At 36.9% G+C, this 25,416-nt stretch overlaps 1 protein-coding gene across 5 annotated transcripts in view; it reads left to right on the top strand.

Moving 5' to 3' along the window:
• Positions 1-437: 437 nt before the first annotated feature.
• Positions 438-25,416, top strand: part of LOC131684544 (fizzy-related protein homolog) — a 52,624-nt gene continuing 27,645 nt past the window's right edge. The window contains exons 1-3 of one of the 5 annotated variants that reach the window (XM_058967518.1): positions 438-577; positions 2,975-3,268; positions 11,137-11,389. In XM_058967518.1, coding sequence (XP_058823501.1) covers positions 3,156-3,268; positions 11,137-11,389 — 366 coding nt within the window. In that variant the 5' untranslated portion in view covers positions 438-577; positions 2,975-3,155. Of the gene's footprint in view, positions 655-694; positions 714-2,840; positions 3,269-11,136; positions 11,390-25,416 lie in introns of those variants that run through there. The other 4 variants (XM_058967521.1, XM_058967519.1, XM_058967522.1 and 1 more) reach the window with 4 other exon arrangements.

Here is a 25,416-nt window from a genome sequence, read left to right as displayed (position 1 = left end):
TAATTCGATCCAACATCAAACTAATCGGACTAACAAAGTTGTTAGTCGGACGAGTTTTTCTTTTCGCAGGAGTAGACTTGTTGACAGAACCCACCGCTGAATTGTCAAACAAACGTCTAATGGATTGCCTAATCCCGTTTAGACATTTATGCATATGACATATGCATGTTCTTTTGAAAAAGAATGCTATACATTTCATCAATGGCCAAAAAGCTCGCCATTGCAAAAAGCGCCCAACTAGTCAACGGTCAGGAAAATGCGCAGGTAAAAACCCCGATGCTTTCGATCAAGAACGGAGAGAATGAACGAGAAAGCGAATTGTTTTGTTTTATTCCGCAATCAACTCTTTCTATCTCTGTTTGTCCCATGCTGTGAAACGTGCATAGGCAAGTGACAAGCGAGGCATGTCATCTCCTTCTATCGATTGTGCACGAATGTGCCAGAGCAGAGACCAGAGTAATGCTTTCGTAATTTAAAATCGGTGGACGTGTGAGCTGCTAGTCGAAGGAAAAATAGTTTTTCCTGTGAAATAAATTGTTTTGTTTCTGGAGTTATCGGCGGTGGCGTTCTGTTGAAGGTGAATAAATTGTAAAGTCCATAGATCCTGTATTGCTGAAAGTGTTTGCAGTGCAAAAAACGCCATAAAGTGTTTTTGTGAGTGATTTTTTTTTTGGTTCAGCGGGGAATGTTCCCTCCCGTGGTTTGAACGGAAAGTAACATTGACAATAGTATATTCGCTGTAGTCGATTCGTGGCCCTAGTGAATTCCAGTGTTATCGATGGTTTAATATAGGATTTATCATTGAAATGTTAAGAATTTAATTTCCTGAGTACGAGTGCTTATTGAAAGCTCAAAATATGACGAAACATACACTCAACAAAAAAAGCTTTCTATAGCGGATCATTATTTTTTAATTTTATTATTTTTACTTGATTTGTTCTAGTAACATTCAATTTTAGGGTTTTTCTAAAATTTCCCCTCAGTTCATTTAATATGAATGTGCGTCATTTATTCCTAAAATAAATTGTTGGAAGTAACTCGATTATTGATATGTGAACAAGTTTTGAATACGAGAAGTTTGAATTCGACGAGAACATTTCAAAAGGGCACATAAACAAAATGCAAGTCCGGTTAATGCTTACTTCAAATAGATGCTAACGACGCTTTATACACACTACAAATAAGCTGATTTTGTTTATGTCGCCTTTCACTTCCTTTTAAAAACTAACGATTCATAAACTCGAAACAAACAAAAATATTTATGAACCCTAAAAAACAAAATCCACCACCGAGAAAGGGATCCAAATAAATGTCATAAGTATATGCTGTAAACGAAAGGGTACACCCGCATGGACTATGAGCTATGGTCTCGCCGAAAAGGGTTTATGGGAAAAGGCACATAACCAGTGTGATGTTCCAAAACTGACCTGATCTTTTAAAACGGTTGAGCTAACCCACAATTACAAACTGTATCACTTTGCCAGTTCATGAGCTGAATCATAGCTATCGCATGACTAATATTAGTTTTGCCGCAAATCGCCAATGCCCTTTTCAGCGAGACGGCTTATAGTTCATGCGGGTGAACCCACAACAAATGAATATGTGACATTTATTTTGATCTCTCTCGATGTTGGAATGCTTTTGGGCCCTGGTCGAGTATTGAATACTTTACGGTGACGTCACAAATGAACTGAGTGTTCATTTTTGACAGTTCGCTTGTACTGTTTACATGGACTTAGAAAAATTCTTTACGATTTGCTTCGAGCGAATCTAGTCGTCCACAAATTTTTCTAAGTCCATGTAAACAGTACAAGCGAACTGTCAAGAAAAGTGAGGTTAACTGTTTCAGTAAAAAAACCTAATAGTCTTTTTCATCAAGAAAATGGCCTATAAACTTTTTTTTGTTTTGTTGCTTCGAGTATATAAATCGTTAATTTTTGAAAGGAAGTGAAAGGTAACAAACAAAACAAGTTGTTTTCCTTATTTGCCTTTTCGGTAATCTATTATTTTGCGAACAGTCAGGCTTCAGAATCGGCATATTTAAGGTGTGTAAAGCTTTGTTAGTGTTCATTTGAAGTAAATATTAAACGGATTTGTTTACGTTTTGTTTATGTGACCGTTTGAAATATACTCGTCGAATTGTTAAAATCATTCACGCTAAGTTGTTCTTAAATAATAATTTTACATTTTCAATGCAATAGAACTAAAAAATCTAGTGTTCAGACGATACTGACTTATATGTTGCATCAGAACACATGCTTGTTTCAAAAAATTTTTGGAACCACGAAAACAAACCTAGGACCTTTTGAATAAGTACTCTTAAACTATGAAATCGATAATAAAATCCCATTAGAGCTTCGCTGCCCATGATCGCATATCTGTCCCATAATGATAGGGAATCCCATAGAAAACGGGACAACTATGCGACCATGGGTAGTTCGAATCTATTAATCGATTCAAACACGAAAAGCTTTTAGCCTCGGAGGCAACTGTCAGTTTTCGGTTTATTTGGTTTATTTTGTGTTCAGTTTCGGCTGCGCTGTTCAGTAACGGCGAGAGTGCGAGAAATCCGTCCGTCTCTTTTACTCTTGGTGTCTATTCAGCGCTGCAACACCCATGCCCCCATGATTACAGTTTTTGTGTTACAAATACTATCAAAATAACGCTCTTCCTCACCTAATGCTTATTGTGCATCCATGCGGCCTCTATCGGAACCGATCGGAGTGGAAGACCAAAACAAAACATCCCAATCGCTCTTCAGTTTAGAACCATTACTCGGACTTAGCGGTTCGTGGGTTTTGTTCGTGATTGGTCTGACAAAAAGCTTAATTTTTCTGCAGTATAGTGCCTATACAGATTTGGAATGATGTTCCTAACAAAAAAAGAAATTCACTAAATTAAACGGAAGACAAGTGCAGTTTGTTTCTTTATCAAATATAACATCTACATTTTATAAAAAAAATAACTTCTATAGCGACACCCGTTCCAACCTATCCCAACCAATAGACATTAGTGAAGAGGACAAAATATAGTGGTATTTGCAGCAGTAAATGGTACATTCCAAGAAAAGTGCTAATAGCTTAAACCAGTGATCGGTGATTGAACCAAACGAAGCAGCAAACACTATCGAGAGTCACCACGACCGCGAGCGTAAAATGTTCAGTCCGGCTTATGAGAAACGGATTCTAGAGCACTGTAGGCCGGCTGCGCGAAGTCTATTCAACAGTGGCGAGTCGTCATCCTCTTTAGATCGATTCATTCCATGCCGGTAAGTCAAAAGTTGCAATTTATACAGCTAATAAGAGATAATACCTAAATTAAATTCTATGCAATATCGGCATCGAACATCTTCTTTTGTATGTTACCATATTCCATGGCACATGTGAGATGTTTTATAGGCCTAGGGATCGATTTCTTCACCCGCGCTAAATGAATGAATAGCACGAATGATGTTTATCCTTTCTTGAAACCACACGGAAACGAAAAACTACCTAAAATTGAGTTCCTTTGACTCAATCTCGTGGTATCGTGGGGGAACTTAAAATTAGGTAAACCGTGTTGAAGGTAGTTTCCATTTAACCACGGCAAAAATTACAACTCATTGATAGGTTTTTTATACTCAAATTTAAGTTGAATTTACCTAATTTTGAGTTCAACCCAAACAACTCAAAAGTACCTTCCTCCACGGAAGACCTCGACTGAGTCGAATCTCTCTTTTTGTTTTTGACAACACTAATAAGTGCGAAAGCGACGCACAACTCAAAAGTAAGTTAAAAGAACTTATTCTGCAGGTTGTTTTATTTAACCGTGCACGTGTTCTAATCTAGGTAAAATATAGAAAAGAGGTTTGTGTAGAGCAGTGTCATTTAAACTTGAATTCTAATGTTTTGGTCTAAGCCTCTATATCCTTGGGTCGTATAAGCGTTAAGTTATGAAAATTTCGGGTTTGGGTTTTTTAATGTTTATGTTCAGTAATGATGGCTCAGTTTATTTACATTTTATTTTCACGTTTTTATTAGATATGTCAAAAGGGTACTTATTTCGACCTAAAGAGGAAGTGCCCCCCTTAAACTCGTTAGGTGCCTAAAAACAGCTATATTGTAACTAACAGCGAATAGCGAGAAAATGTCAAAAAACATGTATACTTCAAAATATCGTTTTCACAGAAGACAAAATAACAAACGGATGCGCATCAATAAATCTCGGAAAAAAGTAAGAGTGAGTGCTAATGATTATTTCAAAAAAAAATGTATTGTACGTGGGAATCGAGTTCTGATACACAACCATGCGCTGTTAGGCTCGATGCAGAACTAATGCAGACCTCACATTATTTTTATTTGTAGTGATAATCTGATACATACAGTGTCCTCTGGTGGTGTAAATTGCTGAAAATCCCATACAAATTTCAGGCAAGTTGGTCCGGTAGCTAGACTTGTCCGATTTGCATCAAAATTGGTGCAAGCACTCCCGATGGAACCAGAAATCGTTCCAGGGGTGGGCCGATTGAGTTTTCAGAAATTCATTTTTTTGGGTAGTCTGGTGTATAACTTCGGGTATATTCGCGTGTATTCTTGAATGATCGCGCACCATCTCCAATGCACCAGTTCCCAAAAAACCGAATTCCAGAGAAAACTCTTCCAGAAAAGCGTTACCTAGAATGAACTAATACCTAAAAATTCAAATAACTTATTGCTTTATAATTTAATCTGATGGTGATCTATTCAAATATCACAAAAGCAGCCTTCCTCTTCGGATCGGCATCTGTAAAACTTCAGGATATGAAAGAATGGACTTTTGCCTTTCATTTAAAACCAGGAGCAAAATAATCGGTCGAGGGTCTAGAACATTTTCTTATTTTAAAGTTTTCAAAACTGTTTTTTCAAAACTTGTTTTTCAGTGTTTCAAAACTTGTTTTTTAATGAAACTAATTCGCATTTTTGCCACTAATTAGCACTATAGACATTCAAAAATACGAAAAGTGAGAATCTGACAAACAATCTCATTTTCTACAACTTCGTAGAAAGCTTTAAATCGATGTAAAAATAGTTTATAAAATTTTATCAATTTTTAAATGTGCGCGGGGCCTGTTGATTAAGAAGTCGATTAACAAGGACTTACAAAAATATTCTTGGGTTTAGATGAACAGCATATTCAGATAAATTTCAAGTCGTATTCTCAACAGAAAAAAAATATATTTTCGATTTCCTCCGGTTCTTGGGTGCCAATGACATTTTATGAACAAGGAGGTGTGGAAAGGTGTTGACCAAATTTGTTTGATATTCTTACCTTTTCAAGATGTTTATTAATGTAGTAACGGATTTTATCATGGATTCGCACCTATTTTATTTCTATTTTCGCTCTAGGAGATAGCTAATGTAATCTAGAATGACCCTTCTTCCTGATCCTATCCTATCTGGTAAAATACAATCGACTTAAATCCAAAACTTTATATTTGAATGAACTAAAGTAGACAGTTCGAGTCATTATAATAAACGACGGATTTCGTTGCAATTTGGATTGAGAATTGTCCTTATCGACATTAAAAGAAAGATGATTGAGAGACAAAAAGTTCTTTGAGTTTTAGATCCATGTTTTTTTTTTTTTTTTTTTTTTTATTTCAATTATAGAGGTTTTAACCTTAAGGTCATTCGCCTCTTCGGGTTAGAAAAATCTCTTAGGAAAAATTTCTAACCCTATGTGCGGGGTCGGGACCCGAACCCAGGTGCGCTGCGTACAAGGCAATCGATTTACCAATACGCTACGCCCACTCCCCTAGATCCATGTTTGTTATCTTTTGGGGTGGATTCATTTCATCAGAATTTATAGATACAGAGGTTTGCTTGCCCTCAAATTGCGTTTTATTTCCAATTCGAACACTATTTACATAATCTTAGGAAAATGGAACTAAACCAAGTTTCATAATTTCCTTTAAAAATAAATTCAGGAGTTGTTACTTGCTGAACGCGGATCACAATAGTAAACAAACAATAAAATATCAGGCTGGACCATACATTCAGTAAATTCTCAAAGCAATGTAAGTCTTTTTATTAAAGATTTCCTTTATAATATGGGATAAGAGCAAAGGCTACATTTCAAGAAGACAGAGTTGCCAGTTCAGTTCAGAAGCTGGAGACAGAAACAGCAACACGTCTTTCGACTAAAGGTGATACTTTCTATATCTACTTTTATAATGAGATCACTATCTTCGTACAATAGACAAATCCTTTATTTCTCATTTACTATTACGATCTCTGATCAGTGTATAGCGAGTCCGGAATTTCTTCTCAAAGAAAATAATGAGAGTAGATTTTGACACATTTTTCCTAAGTTATGTGACATTTCCTTTTGAAACAACATGTGATATGAGCACAAGTTCGAATTTTATCTACTCTTCTCTATATCTCCTTGTTCATAAAATAACATAAACCGGTGGTGAATCTGAACTTATGTTTTTCCGCTTAAAGGTAGGACGTTATTAGGATTTCAGTTCTTCTGCGCACACTGTTTAAATACGATACAAAGGAAAACATTCTTGGAAATCGACTTCTTAACCAGTATGCTCCGTGCGAATCTGGAAACATTGAAAAATTTTAATGGCTTTTTCTGGTGATTTTAGATCGAATTATAGGTTTCAACAAAGTTATAAACAATGAAATTGTCCATCAGATTCACACTTTTAGTAATATTTGAATGACTATAATACTACCTAGAGGCAAAAATGTGAGCCAGTTTCATTTAAAAAAAACTTTAAAATGAAAGGTTGTACTGGAGCCCACGACAAAATATTTTAATTTTTGCTTTCAAATGAAAGGGATATCTATCACATGCTGAAGTTTTGGCGATACCGATTTTTTTCGAATAAAGTTGTTTTACCAAACACATCGTGGCTCTTATGTATTGTGAATTTGTGATCATGACAAGCATTCAAGTAGATATAATCTAGAAATGTTGGTTTTTTTCTGACAAAAAGTTTTCTAGGTTTTCGTTCTTTTGGCAAAAAGTTTTCTGATCTGGAAAATAGTCTTCTGGGATGTAACACGTTCTGATAAATATATTTTTGGGAGAAAACCTTGACATTTTGTTTTTTTTGTGAAAATGTTATGGAATCGTATTAGCCAGCTTGAGCAAACTTAGTGAATTCATCTAACACTATTTTTTCAAATCTGTAGTGTCATCTAGAAAAAAGAAATTTGTATTCTATTGAGCTTGATTCCCTGGGTTTTGGTGAGCCCTAATATCAATGTGGCATATACAGGCGGGGCTAAGATGGCATTTTGATATTCGTAAAATGAATATAAGATAAGTGATGTGAGTGATATCAGAATAAATTTACTTTCGTTCAGCTCCCATTGATTAGCGTGAACGCTATGACGTCGATCCGTTCTGCTTATGAAGTGTTCACATGACACCTTCATATACCACATTGTCCTGATATTAGGTCAGTTTAGGGTGGAGCGATGCCAAAATCACAACAAAGGTTCGGTTATGTTCGGGTTACGTTCAGCATCTGTGTGCGGCTAGAACATACTATACCGATAGGAGATGGTACGCACACAAACGTATCGTTCAGCAATCAGCTGACTGATTTTTGCACTACGTATTTCTTTTATAAAAATAAAAAAGTACAAATTTCCCAAACGAATCGAAATTCCGTGAAGAGAATCTATTCATCAGCATGTGCTAACATGCTTACATACAGTGATACAATTTCTAAGCAATCTGGGATAAGACATTTAAGTTACAAACGATTTTGTCTTGCGCGCCAATGCAATGATTTGATTTTGACGATGAAATAAGAAGAAGAAGCAGAAACGAAGGCTGCCATTTTAGCTGCCACCTCGTGAATCTATTCAGCATGTCCTTGAACTTGGAGCTTCCCAGCCAGGGATCCTAAAAATCACAGTAAAACGGATTATCTTTGGCGCGTGCCCTGGACTGGCGGATCGGAGCTAAGGAAGATGAGTGCTAGTGCTGAACGTGTTGCCCGCCATTGAATCTGATGATTGGAGACTGTTTCTTGTCTACTGTCCGCTTGGCATGCGTCTAAATGCTGAAATTGCCAGTTGTCATAAAATTTATATTGACAATTAAACTAACAACAGGTGAACATGTGTCTTTATATTATTACCATCTGTCAATCGTTCCAACTAGCGAGTCAAACTAGTTAGTTGAACAGGGGTGGTAATCCGAGCAACTAATCGATACCGCGTGGAGTGGAGAGGGAGCTGCGCGGAGTTTTAGATCGGTGGGGTATGGCCATAAGGCGATCGGGGGTCGAGGGATTTCAACCAGAGCAGGGTTTTGGGGTCGAATTCGTATTTGTGATACCAGATGTTTTTGGTGTGCGTAGGGTGTCAGGATCCAGTGTCATTCCGAAGGGGATTTACTTTTTTGGATCGATTTTTTGGGTTTTTTTTGGTTTAGACTACTGTACATCCCGCAGTCGCATCAAAATAAAAACGCCCGATGATTAATTCATCATGTTAGAACGAACGAATTTATAACAGCGATCTACACTGTGATTATACAATTGTCAATTTCCATACGCTCATGGATAGCGCGCGCTCGAAAGCACCAAATCTGAGTACATCAATTGCATCCTTAAAATAAGAAATCAAAAAATGTATTTTAGGATCTCGGCCTTGCGAGCATAAAAATATGGGAACGAGAACGCGACTGTACAAATGCATTTATACACGCGAAAATACACGCTAGCACACGCGACATCAAAGGCTCACGCGAACAAACGCGTTAATATATAAACGCTTAAGATCTTCGCGATCATCCACGCACGCCTATGCCGCGATCTGGCAAATATGATAATACCTCGATTATAAAGTAAACGTTACAGTACTTTTAAGTTCAAAAGCGTGAACCCGCAAACACCCGTGTTCGCGCGATCATGAATTGGTGGCGTCTGCAACACACTAACATAAAATGTACGAACCCCTCGCCATGATACGCAAAGGTGACCATGTAATTACGATTATCCACGCACGACTAAGCCCAAAATCTCGCAAACAGAAAAACGCCCCGATGATTTGGTGAACGCTAACGCTAATGCTAATGCATATCAACGCTGAACAACGCAGTCTTAAGCGCGAACAAATGAGCGATCATTCCCACGCGCTTGTGAAGTCCTTATGCCCGCGCATTTGAACAATACACTCAATATCGCAATCAGAACCATTAATCTTAAGCAGTGTGACCCGCTTGTCCCATGTTCCGTCTCGTCTGCAATTGTGAATGATTCTGACAGGAAGCCTTTACGAAAACCAAGCTTTATAATTCCAGTAGGACCACTCTAAAACAGGTTGCAAAATACCATATTTTCAGCACAAATGGTTTGAATAAGTCGCACTAACAAATTGGTTTATTACGTTATTTACCTCAAGTATTTGTAAAATTCGCTGTTAACAGTGATATGCCAGCCCTTTTCCACCGTAGTTCACGACTACCTATTGTAGTGCCGATTTTGATCTTCTGGAAAATGTAGCTGGTATTAACGGTGATCGATTGGTGTAAGAAATTGAATTCAAACTTTTTAGATTCCTACGAATTATTTAATTTAATTTAATTTAATAAGAGAATTGGAATTGTGTGCAACCAGAAATTGTATATATTAAAATATGTTGGCTATCGCAATATAGTCAATGATTATTGCTCAATAAATTTCTGTATTTCAAGTATTTTTGTGATTATTTTTAGAGAATATGAAATTATGTTCTTCTTGTGCTTTCGATCAAGATTTTTCGACGAAATATTTGACTATAACACATGAGATTGGGATAGATTTTACTGAGGAATCTGAAAATGATAGAATTTTGAATTAAAAAATGGGCTGGAAAAGAACTCAAAGTAAAAATATATTTTAAAAATATGAAGCTTCTGAAAGGATTGTTATATTTCGCGAATTTTAAGACTTCCCAAAAAGATCATGCCATAAGCTTATTGCTATAAGTTTACTCTAAAACTCATCCATTCAAACCTACTCTCAGTTAGGCCGTTGCAAAGATCTGTAACGTTCTTAAAATTGTCATTTTTTTTAAGGTAAAATAGGAATATATGTTTCGATTACATATCGAAACGGTATACCCTAAGTTGAATTCCTCCCAAAACCCTTTTAGAAAACCAGAAGTAGAAGATTTCATAAAGTTAAACCAAAGTTGAGGAGATTTTAAAATTCGAATTTTGGCTGAAGTCCATCCCATCATTTGCATAAACGAATGCTGAAAGTTCCATCAAAATTGGAGCACATCAACTCTAGAATAAAGGGGTACCCACTTTTGATAAACTGGGTTTTAAAGTTAGTAGAATCACTGTAACAATCATTCATACGACTGAATCGGTTAAAATGGAATACAACTCATAGTGAAGATTGTAACTTGTCGCATCGTTCTGGAATAATATAGGAGAACATGATGGTGTGAATCTTGAATATGGTAATATAGATTACTGGGTAGGGAAAGTTATGAAACTTAGAGCCATAGTACTCAAGTGAGAGCAAGGATGTGAAGTAAACAGATCGGAAAACTAGAAGTGGCAGGGTCATTAGAACAGGCTTAATATCGTGCGGGCTTAATTTTTGCCTTCTGATAATGAGGGTCGAGCTTAGGCAGAATAACTACGAATCACCCGAGTTCACTATCATGTGTCCTTGATAAACCTTTATCAAGGACACATGATAGTGAACTCGGGTGATTCGTAGTTATTCTGCCTAAGCTCGACCCTCATTATCAGAAGGCAAAAATTAAGCCCGCACGATATTAAGCCTGTTCTAATGACCCTGCCACTTCTAGTTTTCCGATCTGTTTACTTCACATCCTTGCTCTCACTTGAGTACTATGGCTCTAAGTTTCATAACTTTCCCTACCCAGTAATCTCTAGCTAATTGAATGTCGTTAAAACGTAAAAAAGAAAATGTGACTAACATAGTCGAAATAAAAAAGGAAAAAAATATGGTAATATAGTTAACTCACTTCTTATCTTTTACCTAAATACTAATTAGTCAAAACAAATTAAGTGTATAGATAAGGGCAACATCTCTCTTACTGTGATTGTGTTCAATTTAGAACCGTAACCAGGATAGTTCCCCATCAGTGACCATTGGAATGTTTTCTATTCTTTCCCATATAGGTCCAACAACAACTGGCACACCAATTTCGCATCACTTAGTAACAAATCGAACGAGAACTCACCCCAGTCAAACAAGAAACAACGGGATTGCGGAGAAACAGCACGGGACAGTGTCGCTTACAGCTGTCTGCTACAGAACGAATTACTCGGCACGGGCATCGAGGACGTTAAATCTGTGACAGACGATAAGGTTGGCCTGTTGTCTAATAGTAATCGTCCCGGGCTGTTCAAGTACCAGTCGCCGACGAAGCAGGTAGGATTTCTATTGTGATATGTTAAACTGTTACGAAAATGCACTGCCTACAGGAACCGACGAATAGCTATCGGAAGAAGCGATAAAGATGGGCCGATAATCCTAACAAACTAGAGGAAGTGCAATAATCATAGTTTGCACAATTTGTTTGAATTTAACGTACATACCTATTGATGATTCATTTTGTATGCGTGGTTCGTCATTGAGTTGGTTCAAATTCACAAGTGAAATGGCCCTAGTACACCAGTGCACGTAACAGATAACGAATTGCTTATCTGGTTTGGACCTGTCGTCTTTATATGGAAATTTGTTTTGTTTCCTAATCGTAGAACACACATCTGCCCAGGGAAAACGTGGTATCATACCGTTTCAAGAAATAGTATAAACATTCGTGGTTTTGAAAGTATTGAGAGTTTCTGTATTTCATTTGAAATTATCTTTTGAAAAGATATCCCATTTATAATTTAAAATGGTGAACAATGACATAAAATCGTAAAAATAATTAATCTAAATAGCAAATAATTTCTGTTTCCAAGTCAATTCAAAATAACCCAAGTAAAACTATTCATCTATAAGCGGAACTAATGGAGAAATCGATAGTCACCATTAGCTCTGTTCTGTGTTCCGCCAAATGGGTAGTCAACTACAATCAAACATCAAACGATAGTAAAATCCCGGCCTTGGTATCTAACTGGGTAATTGAATAAATCAAATGTGTTGGGTGACGGTTTTGCGCGATCTCGTTTTAAAGGCAGTAGTACGATTCTTTCTGGGATATTATAGCCCAGGGATAGCAGAAGGATTAGTGCATTGGGTCCGATACCCAAATGTTGCAGGGTCGAATCCTCCCACTGGGATGAATTTTTTCTCATCATTGCATTGCTTCCGTTTATCTCACCATTTCGATCTGTTTTTCCCGTTTGATGCCACAAAACAATCTAAAAAAGTGTTCAAGAGTAAGTTCAAGTTACATTCTTAATTTTTTATGGCTATATGTATTTGTAACTATCAGCTAAATCTAGTTTTCGGTAAAAAAGACTACCTTTTTGAAATATCATCTAATTGGTCTCATTAACATAGTGAACAGAAACAGGACGCAACGGCGCTTAGCAAATCCGCCAATCCTAGCGGTCAATTACCGCCTCATATCTCGTTACACTGCCACAAATTTATTGAACATTGCACATTGCATTTATTGCATTGCACATACATACCTTCATTTTGGCTGGATAATCTATTTATGATTAATCTATCTATCTATATAAAACTGAATATTTGTATGTACGTAATTTAAGAACTGCCAAACGGCTTAACCGATTGTCGTAAAAAATTATGCGTCGTAAGCATTTGTTATGGAGCGTGTTTGTGTGCTATTCGTTTTGGATTAGTTGCCCACCAGATGGCGCTTCGGAATAAATTGTGTTTTACTCCTTTTTCGTTCAAAATCGCAGCAGCACGCAACGGGTATTAGCTAGTATAAAGGCACTCATTAAACGCTAGAATACGACGGTTCCATTTATCACTATGTTTGCTTCAGATACACTACCACAATCCAAACAATCATTCTGGATCCAGCTCGTGTCAATGCACTGTGAAAAAAGTAGAATAATTCGTTTTAAAAATCATGCGATGGCGTCATTGATCGGTGTACCTAGTAAGACAATTTTCGGCGCAAAAGAGTATAAGGCATTGCGTTTCAACCATTTTTTTCCGGGACCACGTAACGTAACGCCCCCATGTAACAAATTGTCACAAATTTTTTTACTCCCTCTTCTCCTAGTACGTTACAACAATGTCTTCACTAAAAACGTGTTACATAACGTTCATATGTTCCAATATGAGAAATTGTGAGTTTTTGGCTTCAAATCACTGTATCTTGGGATTTGCTCAAGTTATATTGGAGTTTTTATGATGTTCTTATGTGCATGTTTAATGGCATAATAATTTTCAAAAGAAAAATACATGTTTTGCGACAAAATGCAGTTTTCCTGTTAAACCGGAAATATTGCATGTTTGGCAACACTGTAAACACAAAATATTATTTTTTTTCTAGATTTCTTGACCAATTTCCTTCAAAATACACCTCACCGATTGTTTCTAGACCAAAGTAAACCAAAGATACGAATAAAAGTTAAAAATTCATGCTTTATGCATGTCAAATCTTCCTGTTATGAGTTTCTGATCGGGTGTTGTTGCCATTTTTGCTTCATTAACTGGTTCCGGAGCTTTTGGCTTATCTATTTTCTATTTACTATGCGAACTACTTTCCACTCCTAAATATCTCACAATACACCATGAAAACTTTCGTCATTTTTAAACCAAATATGTCAAATTTTTTCTGTAAACTGTTGCTCAAAATTCACGATAATTTTCCTTTGTTCAAAACATGTTTGCTTGTGATCTGCTTCAAAACAGAATTGCAATATTGATTGTTATAGTATAACTGCGTGTTAAAATTAACTTAGTAGCCTGAAATAGACGACAAAGGCTAGTTTCAGTTACAGTTCCTTAGATGTGGGTCTGGAAACCAATTATAGTTATTAAACTCCGACTTCATCTATTAAATTTGACCCGTTCAAAATAATGTCCTGGCGAAAAAAAGTTGAATGATTACCCCTAATTAACGGCAACCAGGTTCTCACATGACAAAAATTACCGGTATGTGTTTTCGCATGTAGCAGCCATGATCAGTTATCATGGGAGTACTTGTTATAGTTCATGATGTTCGTCTTTTTCATCGTGATATGATGAGCCATTATCATGATTTCTAAGGATGACAAATTTTTTTGTTTTTTTTATGATTTTTTATTCATGAAAACGATGAAGGATTTGTTTTCGTGTAGACAACTACACTATAGAAGTTCACCTACATGATTGGGCTTCGCGTACTCCTGCCGGCGTGATTACAAGATGCACGCAAAGTTACGGAGAAGTAGACTCACTTGCAAATGATACCTGGAGGAACTTTTCCCGGTCGTCCCCAACGGCGTTCGTGTGGTGAGCATGTGTCTGACCAAGCCAAACAACGCTGCTCATGCATGCAGGGCAGACCCTACGTGCCAGTTTTGCAGGAAGGCGCAAAATCAACAACTGTGGATCAGGCAAATGTTTACTCAACAACGATCGCGTCCGATGTCTAAACTAACAACCATTAACAACTACAAAGTAGCGGATGTCGAAAAAGACAGATCCACAATAGAAACCTATGAGGATAAAAAACTAACTAGAAAGCCTAAGCGTGAAGAGCACGAAAGTAGTTCCGTGAACGATTACGCGAGAAGGTAGATTCACCGCCAAAAAAAAGGATCTCAAAACGCAGCAGCAAACTGCTTCAATAGGACCCAACGGACGGAAGGCTGTGCATTTAGCCGTGTCAAATAAACAAAAAGAAATGTTAATTATTGCGCACAATTAGCTTCTCTCTATTAAAAATAAAAGGTTGCTGTTACGTTCTGATAAATATATAGACTTCAACACGTACTTTAGATACTGTAATAGCACAGAAGAAACACATAAAATAGCAAACAGCCAAGCCTACCTGTTCTCGTTTGCGAAATTAGAGCAGCAATATTATTTCCTATCGAAATGCGAAGCCTGCCTACCTGTTATCTTTTGCGAAATAAGCCTTGACGCGTGGCTGTCGGTTTCCCAATCGGTTTGGGAGTCTACGGCTTTTGCTTCCTTCCATCGAAAATGTACCCGGAAAGTGAAACTAACTCGACAGTAAACAACATCACTAATGGTATTTCCAATGAGCTTCCCCCATTAATTGAACTTTCGGTTCACGACAGGTTGCCATGAAGACTACTAGAGCGCGGTGCATTACCTTGTCATAGATAACTAATGTCCATTATCTATTTATCAAGTTTTACTGTGTGCTCAAATACCGAGCCAAATGAATTCGCACACGTTTGGCCAAAGAATGGTTTTGGTGGGATAGGAAAAGGCGAATTCAATAAATATCTGTTACCAAATACCTTACGGCTTGTAGTTGTTTCGAAAAGCCTCAGTATTGATTTTCCTTTTCGCCAAACTGGTTAATTACTCGCGTTCAATAGTCTTCTAATGTAAGAAAAATGGGTGGCGACTCTACTTCCTCTAGTTCTAGCTCATTCACACACGACTGACAGTTTATTACCGTCGTTTATTCTTTCGGTTGCGATTTCTTAATTGAGCAATTATGACGGTAGAACTCTTTAATTTTAGGTAGCATGCATCGATGAACGGTCAGGTGTGTAAGCTTTTCAGGCTGTCCGAATGGGTGTACGCGTCTTGTTTGCCAAAATTATACCGTATGGTCATCACAGTGTGTAATTGACTAAAAGGTTCGCCCAAGAAACATAAGTTTCTGTCAAGTCATAAATCACACGCAATTCTATTTGGTTGCTGTCTGTCTTTTACGACCTAAGATTCCCCAACACTTCAGCAACAGTGGCACACTCACCTCATCTAGATATGAAACATCAGGCGCAATGAGCCGTAGTCTACTTATACAGGTAGAATAGACTAACTTTAAAGAATAATTCGCAATAAAAATAAATCATATGGCAGGGTACATTGACCGCGCGTTTCTATGCACGCTGCTGACCCTTCTCGGAGGTATTTGCGGATACAATTATTACTTTCACGAGCACGCTCTCTTGGATTATAAATCAATAAATAGGAATGATATTAAATATGTTGATCTCGGTCACTCGCCCTGGTGTTTTGGGCTGGAAGAATTAATACGAGTACCATTAATATACGCAGAAGAATTGCAATTACAATGCAATACAACGATTTACAATGATTATGTTGTCAGTCAATATCAAAATCGTAATCATAGCTGAAGAAATCGTTGATTCTATGCTGAAGCACAGACTTACTAGACATGAAACTGGAAGTCTTGAAAGCGTCACAAAAATTTTACAGCCATTTTAAAAGATAATTTATCTGGCTCACTAATTTCCGGGTTCACTGCGAGAGACTTGGATGACACTATTGAGCGCCCGCACTTGTTACTGTTGTTCGGGACCATTCATAACCCGCATATACCGAAATTTGACAATTTTTAACCTCCTCCACTCGTAGACTTATGTAAACCTTTCTTGAACACCACCGCCCTCGGTCAACGACTGCTGGAATAAATTCTTACCAATTCATGGGAATTTTCAATCAAATGCTTTTCTCTGAAGCCTTTCGAATATTTTAAATTACAGCTTTTAGTTTTCCGCTTTTCATTCGTTTATATTATCAGTCAGATTGATCCGACCAATGTGAAATACTTAATATAGCACTAATGTCGATTTTAAAGCATATCAAAGTTTTTATAGAATGGAATTAAATCGAAATACTTTTTTAAAGTTGTATTATTCATCATTCCACTAAGTAACTCAAGAATATTTAAAAATATGTAAAATATTTTGCGATACCAACTCCAAGTTTGGCTAAAATGCGACGTGCCTAATAGCCATATTACCGGAAAGTATTATCTCGAAATTTCCAAGCGAGAGCTAAAACCGTGCAGTTCCGTATAGCTCCAATATTTCTTCTAGAATCGATTATTGCCTTTAAGCCACGATTGCAATAATGATTTTCGCAGATTGCACACTGATTTAATCATGTTTTTGTGCTGAAGATCTAAAGTTGCGTAAGCAATTTAATTTGGAGTTAATCTTATGTAAAACTGAAATAATAACAACGGGATTGCACGGAAAGCACACAGAATTCTGGCCAAATTGTTGAGCTTGTTGATTTACTTCCATTCGACAAAACCGTCCTTCATTTTCATTTCTCGAGAAAAAAGAACCCAGCGTACTACAAGATAGACGTTCATCAATTAATAAAACATTGACGGTGTTCACAACGCACGTCACAAACACACAACACAAACGACCATTTCTCGTTTCGTTGTTCATGGCACTCATAGGGAAAAGGTATTCTGGAGCCACCATCAGATTGATGTTACATATATGAAACAAGCACTTGAAGGAAGCAGCGGCCCCAGCCATCAAAATGCAGTACAAGTAATGCAGAATCCAAGACGGTGACTTCCGATTGTTGGGTATTGTTAGATGGTTTTGATGCGTGGGTGTTAAGATCGATATTTGACGTCATTTTGAAATCCAAGATTGGTGAAATTTTCTATAATCCAATGCCAATCAACGCAGCAAATATTCATTTTTATTAGTCTCTTGATGTATTTTGGACTGCCAAAATGAGGACATTGACAAAATCGGGACATATTTTTGCCTTTCTTATATGAAAATAGGGGTTTTGCAATCACTTCAAAAAACGACTTTCCAAGCGAGACCGAGCGGACGGAATGTTATACATATACCATCCGATTCAGTTCGTCGAGATCGCAAAATGTCTGTGTGTAATAAGTATATATGTGTGTGTGTCAAATAATGTCACTTAATTTTCTAAGAGCTATTGAATTTTTAGTTGATCCGACTTCCGGTTTCGGAGTTACGGCTCACACAGCAAATTTCCATGTAAACTAATAGCACTATGATGTCCGAATGTCGTAATGCATATTCAAATGGATTCAATATTAATTGAATTTGCGGGTCTAGATTAATAATGACCAATCAAACTAGCTTTGACCGCATTGGTCACCTGTGACGGTTCTTGAAGCCGCCGGCCATGTTCCCAAGCTGCGACATTAGCCTATTTTCCAGCGGACTTTTAACCGATTTTAGCAATTTTAGCTTGATTTCAAATGAAAGATATAATACTAATATAATAATGATATAATGATTTCAAATGATAGATATAATACTCCCATTGACTGCTATTGAAATTCATTCAGTTCTGACTTTTGGTTCCGGAGTTACTGGTTGGTAATTGCGGTCACATAGGAATTTCTCAGAAAAACCGGTCTAATCGTAATACCTCATAGGATAGGTAAAAAATCTATTGAAATGAGCATCAAAATACTTCGATTCGTAGGCCTAGATCACTGATGGCGAATTATAGATTCTTGTAATATATTGTCGACTATCGATAATTCCGAAAGTCCCTGGTTCCGAGCATATTCCAGAGCTAACGCCACTTCGGTGATGATTGAATGAATTTTCACTATCCTAGTCTCAAATGGAAGGTATTATATGCAGTTGGGTGTTGCACCATTACGACCACCCCTCATCCCTTCTCCCATAACTAATTTAGTTTTAGATTTTGTACTCTTCACGCGTAAAGATGTCATATTGAAAAAAATTGTTTTTACACAAATTTTTCTCCACTGAAGAGGAAATATAGCATAATTCACAGTAAAGATCTATAGTCAAATGGCTACTGTGGTAAAATTATGCCATTGTATTGATTTAGCATTTACCTTAAACATTTCATACATGTACCTGAAATAAAAGTGGTTAAAATGGAATTCGAAACTGAACACTTCATATCTCCGAAATATCCTAATAAAAAATGGTTCTTTGAGCAAAGTTGTTTGGCTTGAGCAGTGTCAAAACTTAGCGAAAGCAATTGCACGATGCTACAGTGATTTTTTACTTTGCAAGTGACCTAGTACAGGCGGTAGATCTCATCAAATGCAACATCAAATAATGTATGAAAAATGTTGTACACTCAATTTCATTCTTAAATTTACGCGGTCTTCATTTACTCGGATTTTAAAATTTATGCGGTTCTCATTTACGCGGACTTTGAAATTCACGCGGTTTTCATTTACGCGGATTTTGAAATTTACACGGTTTTCATTTGCGCGGATTTTTAAATTAACGCGGTTTTCATTTACGTGGCCTGTATCCCCCGCTTCAAAAAAACCTGAGTGTATACCCTTAAAATTTTGATTTAAAGTGAAAAACTATTTTTCGGAATTTTCAGTTTTTTGAGTGTTCTGGAAAGAAGAAGAAATGACCTTTTCCGACGGTATGCTATGTTTTGTTCTTTTGTTGAAAGTACTATGCGGTTTTGGGACAATAAAATCGCTTGAAAACTGACAGCGCAGAAATTTTTTTGAAATAGCTTTTTTTCTACATATCAAGATTTTGAGGGCATATTATAAAATTGATCAAAAGTGATTTATTTATTTTGTAGCACCGTGATTCTTCGATTAAATCGACGAGAGCAAAGTTTTTTTACGCGGATATTTGAATTAACGCGGTTTCAGCGTGGAAAAAACACTTTTTTTACGAATTTTTTAAGAACTTCACAATTTTATCAAAACTTTTGTACATTATAGTGTATCATTTCAATAACATACTGTAATTTTTCTATGCAAATATATCGACCAACGACTCGGTGACGAAGCTTTTTGTACATCTCTGGAAAAAAAACATGATTTGCGGTGTTACCTGTCATTCAAAATCAACTTAACAGATTTCTTTCAAACTTTGCATACACATTCTATGTTAAAAATACCTAACCACTACGTTGAGTTTTTGAGATAATTTTTCATTTAAGGGGTGTTTACTCATAAAAAAAGTCGGAATTTTTCGTGGAAAATAGTAATTTTTATTTATAATGTTTAAAAAAACCCTCATTTGAAAATTATTAATGCTGCGTTCCTAAACGATATTAATATCATCCACGAATCACACACACTCCGTCTCCAAATAGTATGTATTCTTTCTTAGCTCAGTACAATTTACTGACCAGTTAATGGACTAAAAGTAAACCGTTAAATATGACAAAACATTTGTTCCTTGTGCTGAAATGATTGCCGCAAGTTTTGAATTGTTCTTGCGAATTGTCAATTCTCAACCCTCATACATAATTCAAAAGCCATCATTCACTCAGACAAGACCATGCTTATTCCCCACACGCGCGTTAAAGACTCAGTGGATTTGTTTCCTAGTTGGTCAAAAAAACATTATGCAAATAAATAAATTAGTTTGCTCAGTCTACAGAAATGTCAGATCGATTAGCATCAACCGGCGGATACGTGTTCCCTTACAATTCCATCAAATCAAAGAACATTTAAAATTACATAGTCAAAATATGTGCAATTCAGAATATAACGAAATGAAGACTGCTTAATTATTTGCATTAAAAAAAGATCGGAAAAAATAGTTACATAACCAAGATGGTTCGTTTTCAAAGGTAGTACTGCTGATGAATCAATTTATAAAAATAGGTGATAAGGGACGCGGACGAAAATTTCTGACTACCACCGCCCGATTTTTTCTTGCACTAGTGTACAAAAACTTCTCCCACAACGCTGCGATCGATAAGTACACAAAAATGCAAAAGTTATATACCGTAACTAGGAACCTGTTTTAATCCACCTAGAGGTGCAGTTGTGCCTTTCTCAATCATGAACACGAGAATTTTTTAGTTGCTTTTATTTATTAAAAGTAATGTATACATTACAATTTTATTATACATGACTTGACAACTATATACAAGAAAAATCATTATTCGAATTCTAAAATTTTGTAAACGAAAAAACAGCTACGGTAATATTGAATTGAAAAAAGAAGCGAAATCGGCTAAGTCCCAAAAAGCCGTTTTTTTTTTAAACAAAATTTTTCGAGATAACATAAAATCGCGACGTTTCATGCATTTTAAAGATGTTTGGCATCAAAAATACGAATTTGATTTCTGAAATTTCATGGGGTCCCCCCATTGAAAAAAAAAATTGAGTTCCGGCTTATATGGGAATTTTATATGTGACCGGACGGTTTAGTCTATATTTCCGGAACCATATAAGCGATCCGTACGAAACTTTATAGACATCTGTGGGGATATTATACCTATCATTTTGCATTTGCAAGTTTGTGAAAATCGGCCCAACCATTTCCGGGAAACTGATGTGAGTTCGTTAATTTTGAAAGATGGCCTCTTTTCCCGGGCACTTCCGGAACCGTCTATGGTAGTCAATGTAGTCAACGAAAGTTTGGTTGGCCGTCGATGACCTAGAACTGCAAATTTAAGTTGTTTGAGAGACATTTTAGCGAAATTTTTACCGTTTTTGTTTTCATCGGAGTATCGGTTTGAATCGCAATTTGCTATGTGATCGCACGCCACAACCCGTAACTCCAGAGCCGGAAGTCGGATCGGGATGAAATTTAATAGCCATTTACGGGGGCGCAAGACCCCCATTCATTTGAGACTAAGTTTGGTAGAATCGGTCTATCCATCTCCGAGAAACCGATGTGACTGTTATTCTGAATTTAGATACTTCCGCCGGGGCTTCCGGAACCGATGATGGTGGTCAATGTGGCCAAAGTGACTTCAAATGGCTGTTACTACAAATCGAAGTAGTTGCGGTTACATTTTGGAAAAAAATTTCACCTTTATACATTCATTGCAGAATTTATTAAAACCGACATTTTCTGCGTGATCGTACTCATCACACTGTAATTCCGGAACCGGAAGTCGGATCCATTAGAAATTCAATAGCAGTCTATGGGAACGTTATACCTTTCATTTAAGACCAAGTTTGTCAAAATCGGATCCGCCATCTCTGAGAAAAATGAGTGACATTTTTGGTCACATACATACATACACACATACATACACACGCACAGACATTTGCCGAACTCGACGAACTGAATCGAATGGTATATGTCACTCGGCCTTTCGGGCCTCCGTTAAACAGTCGGTTTTCAGAGCAATTGCAATACCTTTCTATTGAGAAAGGCAAAAAGATTCGAGTTGGCGTAGACCATGATTTTGAACAGAAAATATTGAGATTCAAGATAAAATTGCAATATGGACTATGTAAAAACAGACATTTCTTCATGTGTCAATTTCTTCGGAAAAGTATATCGCATCGAGTGAATTAAAGAACAGATAGGAAGATCTGTTTATTAAAACTAAAAATGAGTTGACGGGGCTACTAAGGTTTCCGATTTTCATGTACATTGTGACAGGGCCGTCTTAAGACTATTCGAGGGCCCTGAACACTATTTAACGAAGGGGACCCTATCAGACGGATACAGATTAAGAGTAGCATGCGATAAACATGACTAAGAGACACATCACTGAGATGAAATCAGTCTTTCGTATTTCAAAGAAGGACATTTAGTTATGTCAATTGAAAAGATAAGAAAACAAGTGAATACGGAGGATGCGTTGCGTTTCTCTTAATAATAGTAATTTGACCTCCTAAGGTCCATTGCGTTTTTTGAGGATGAAGAGGTTCTTGGTCAAGGAGGAATAACGGAGATTTACCGTAGCTTCATCATTCCAAATCCCTTGTCTAGGCCAGCCAAAAATTCTTCATACTTCATGGTCCGTTTAAGACTATTTTCGTAAACAGTGCGTATAACTGCTTAAATATTTCAGCATCTACTAATCTATGCCAAAACATGCCAATCTTCGCTGATAGCTGGACAAACATTACTCATTTAAAAGTCCATCGATGAGGTATAAAACATCTGCTTAATTAGTTGCATACTGCAGGAAAAACTGAGGTCTTTAGGATTGAAAATACAAAAAAGTGCGTTTTTCCATACAAATTATCATGCAATTTTCAAAAGCAATGCACTACACCGGGTCATAACCAATCGAAATTGCGGTTATTTGGGACCCTAAAGGGAACCATGAAAACTGTGCTGATAAAACGATCATTTTGCCCTACCCTACTATGTATCCATTGGGCTGATAACTGAAGTGTATAGCCTGTGTGTCAGTTTTGGTTTCAAGGCTCGCATTTTTCCACCTACAGAAAGCCACCGTGCATTTCAAGGCCTTTTCCGTAATTATGTTGCTATGCTGCTTCCACATCAGTTTGCTATCTATCATTACACTAAGATATTTCGCTTTATTGGCAAATTCGATGGTGGTTCTATTGATGAAGATAGGTTGTTTTAGGCTGATTTTCCTTTTCCTTGTAAATGGAATCATTTCGAAGAGGTGATCAAGTCTAAAAGTATTTTTTATGTTAAAGAAAATTATCAATGTTACGCAGTTGGGATATTTCGTTCAAAAATGTTAACGGGAAATTCAGACAGTTTCATTGTATTATTGAACAAAAATTTACGCAAAATAGTACACTGTTTACATCTTACGTTAGTTATATCCTGAATACACTATTTTTCCAATTCAGTTCTCAAATAGGATGCATTACAATCACGCGCTAGTGTTTTATGTTAATATCTGACCAAACTGTAAAAGCGAACGTGCAAGAGTCGCCTCACTGAAGAACTAGTTGAATGTAACTGTGAATCAGCTGCTTTTGTTTTGACTCACTGTAAATCATGCATTTCTGTGTCGGACCTGATTGCCGGTCATAAACCTCGCCTTGCAAGTAGTGCACTGCACCGTATCATGATAGCTGTATAGCCTAGCAGAGCACGCCTCATCATGCTATTAAACTAAGTGTTTCGCGAAATGGTTAAATATGTCTTAAGTTCGCTGTAGAACGTGCCGACGATATAAAAAAATGCATTTTGTGTTGCAAATTAAATTCAAATGACAAAGCGATAAAATTAAGACTTTTTTGTGCGGGGACACTGTAGACTACAAATGATACAATATAGCACAAAAAAAGAAGTTAAGTGATGTGTGCAGCTAAACTGGGCAACTAAAAGGCTGAATTTCTACCCAAATGACAAAGCTCTAACTGCGGCGTTCCATATGTAGGGAGCCATGGTTGACTGAACTCTACACCCGCATACGTACGTCCCAACGGATGGATCGAACGTGGGTGACTACAAGACACTCGAAAATGGTATGTCATTTTATTACCGCAGCTACATTTTTCGCGTAATTTGCATTTCGCGTAAATGGCAACGAAACCACCCTCATCTCAATATATGGAAATTGTGAAAGTTCCGGATAGCTATATGGTACTGTAAAGTGTTCTTTCGGTTGACTCGAGTTGAACTGAAACAGTTTGGCAAATAGCTAATATGTGACGGCGACGTGTTTGCTGCAGATAGCGACATATTTCACGAAAGTTTTTGCTCATTCCTATGTGTTAATTAGTTAGAAATTGCAAACTTGTGCGAACCGTTTCTGGTATCTAGGCAGTGCAGGCGTTTTCGCAATGACCAATAAGATAAATAGAAAGTAAACGTATTGATTTGCAAAAAGAAACAAGGAACAGTAGTGTTCACGTTGGTTCTATTCGTATCTTGTTCGTGACTTTAGATGAAAATAATCAGGTATAGAATCACTGAGTTCTAAAGAATTCTGCATGTGGGCTCAAATTGAGAAATGCTGAGTCTGTTACTGTGGTAACTATAAATGTTGCTTATTTGCTAACTATAAATGTTGCTTAATAAGATTCCAGTTTATATTAAGTAAGTGAATTGGATTCGCAACATTTGACTTGAAAAGCAATAGCAGATAAGGTTTCGTTGAAGATTGAGCGAGATTCATTAATTACTATCAGAAGCAGGTGATTTGATATAAATGCTCATAAAATGCGTAACATAATATCATTGAATGGTTTGCGTTTGGCTACCAATTTTTAACCATCACACATCTGGAGCGAAAGTGAATCCAAGTATACCACCTCCAACGACATACGGTTAAAAGAGGAAAACGGCGAACGCATTATTGATTTGCGAATTTAAAATTTTGCATTTTTCGCAAACTTAGAAAAGTTAACAAAGCCATTAGTATGCAAAGATGATGATGATGATTTCATTTCATCGTAACTGCTTTGTCCCGGTGCGTTACGCATAATTTTGTTGACTACTGTGCGATTTTTTTGTTGTTGTTTCCGATTGGTCAAATGTTGACGATCACTTTTGCGTGCGATTTTCTAATGTCACCATTCGTTTCCCTTCGCTCAAATCGTTTGCGCGGTGGTCAACCCCCTCTGAGTTAAACTAATTATGAAATCGGTCGTTTATCGTTCTTTACTGTCAGCTATCACCATGCTAATGAATTAACGTCGCCTAGCGAAGGTTTAACGGTGCGTTTCAATTACCGCATTGTTACCTTGACGTAATTCGTTCTACAATATATAGCGTTCCAGAACTTCGAAGTATCTCTGGAGGGATCCATCATTTGACAGAAAAATGTCAGAATTTCCGGATAATCGAGACAGCCCTGTTTCTTATAACCATTTTCAATTGATGTCCGTATATGTGTTTCCGGTTGCCATTTGTTTGCTCTTTGCTTCC

Source organism: Topomyia yanbarensis, chromosome 2 (assembly GCF_030247195.1).
Source record: "Topomyia yanbarensis strain Yona2022 chromosome 2, ASM3024719v1, whole genome shotgun sequence".
Classification (NCBI taxonomy): domain Eukaryota; kingdom Metazoa; phylum Arthropoda; class Insecta; order Diptera; family Culicidae; genus Topomyia; species Topomyia yanbarensis.
The sequence above is the reverse complement of the archived record's forward strand: the minus strand, read 5'-3'. Positions and strand labels throughout refer to the sequence as shown.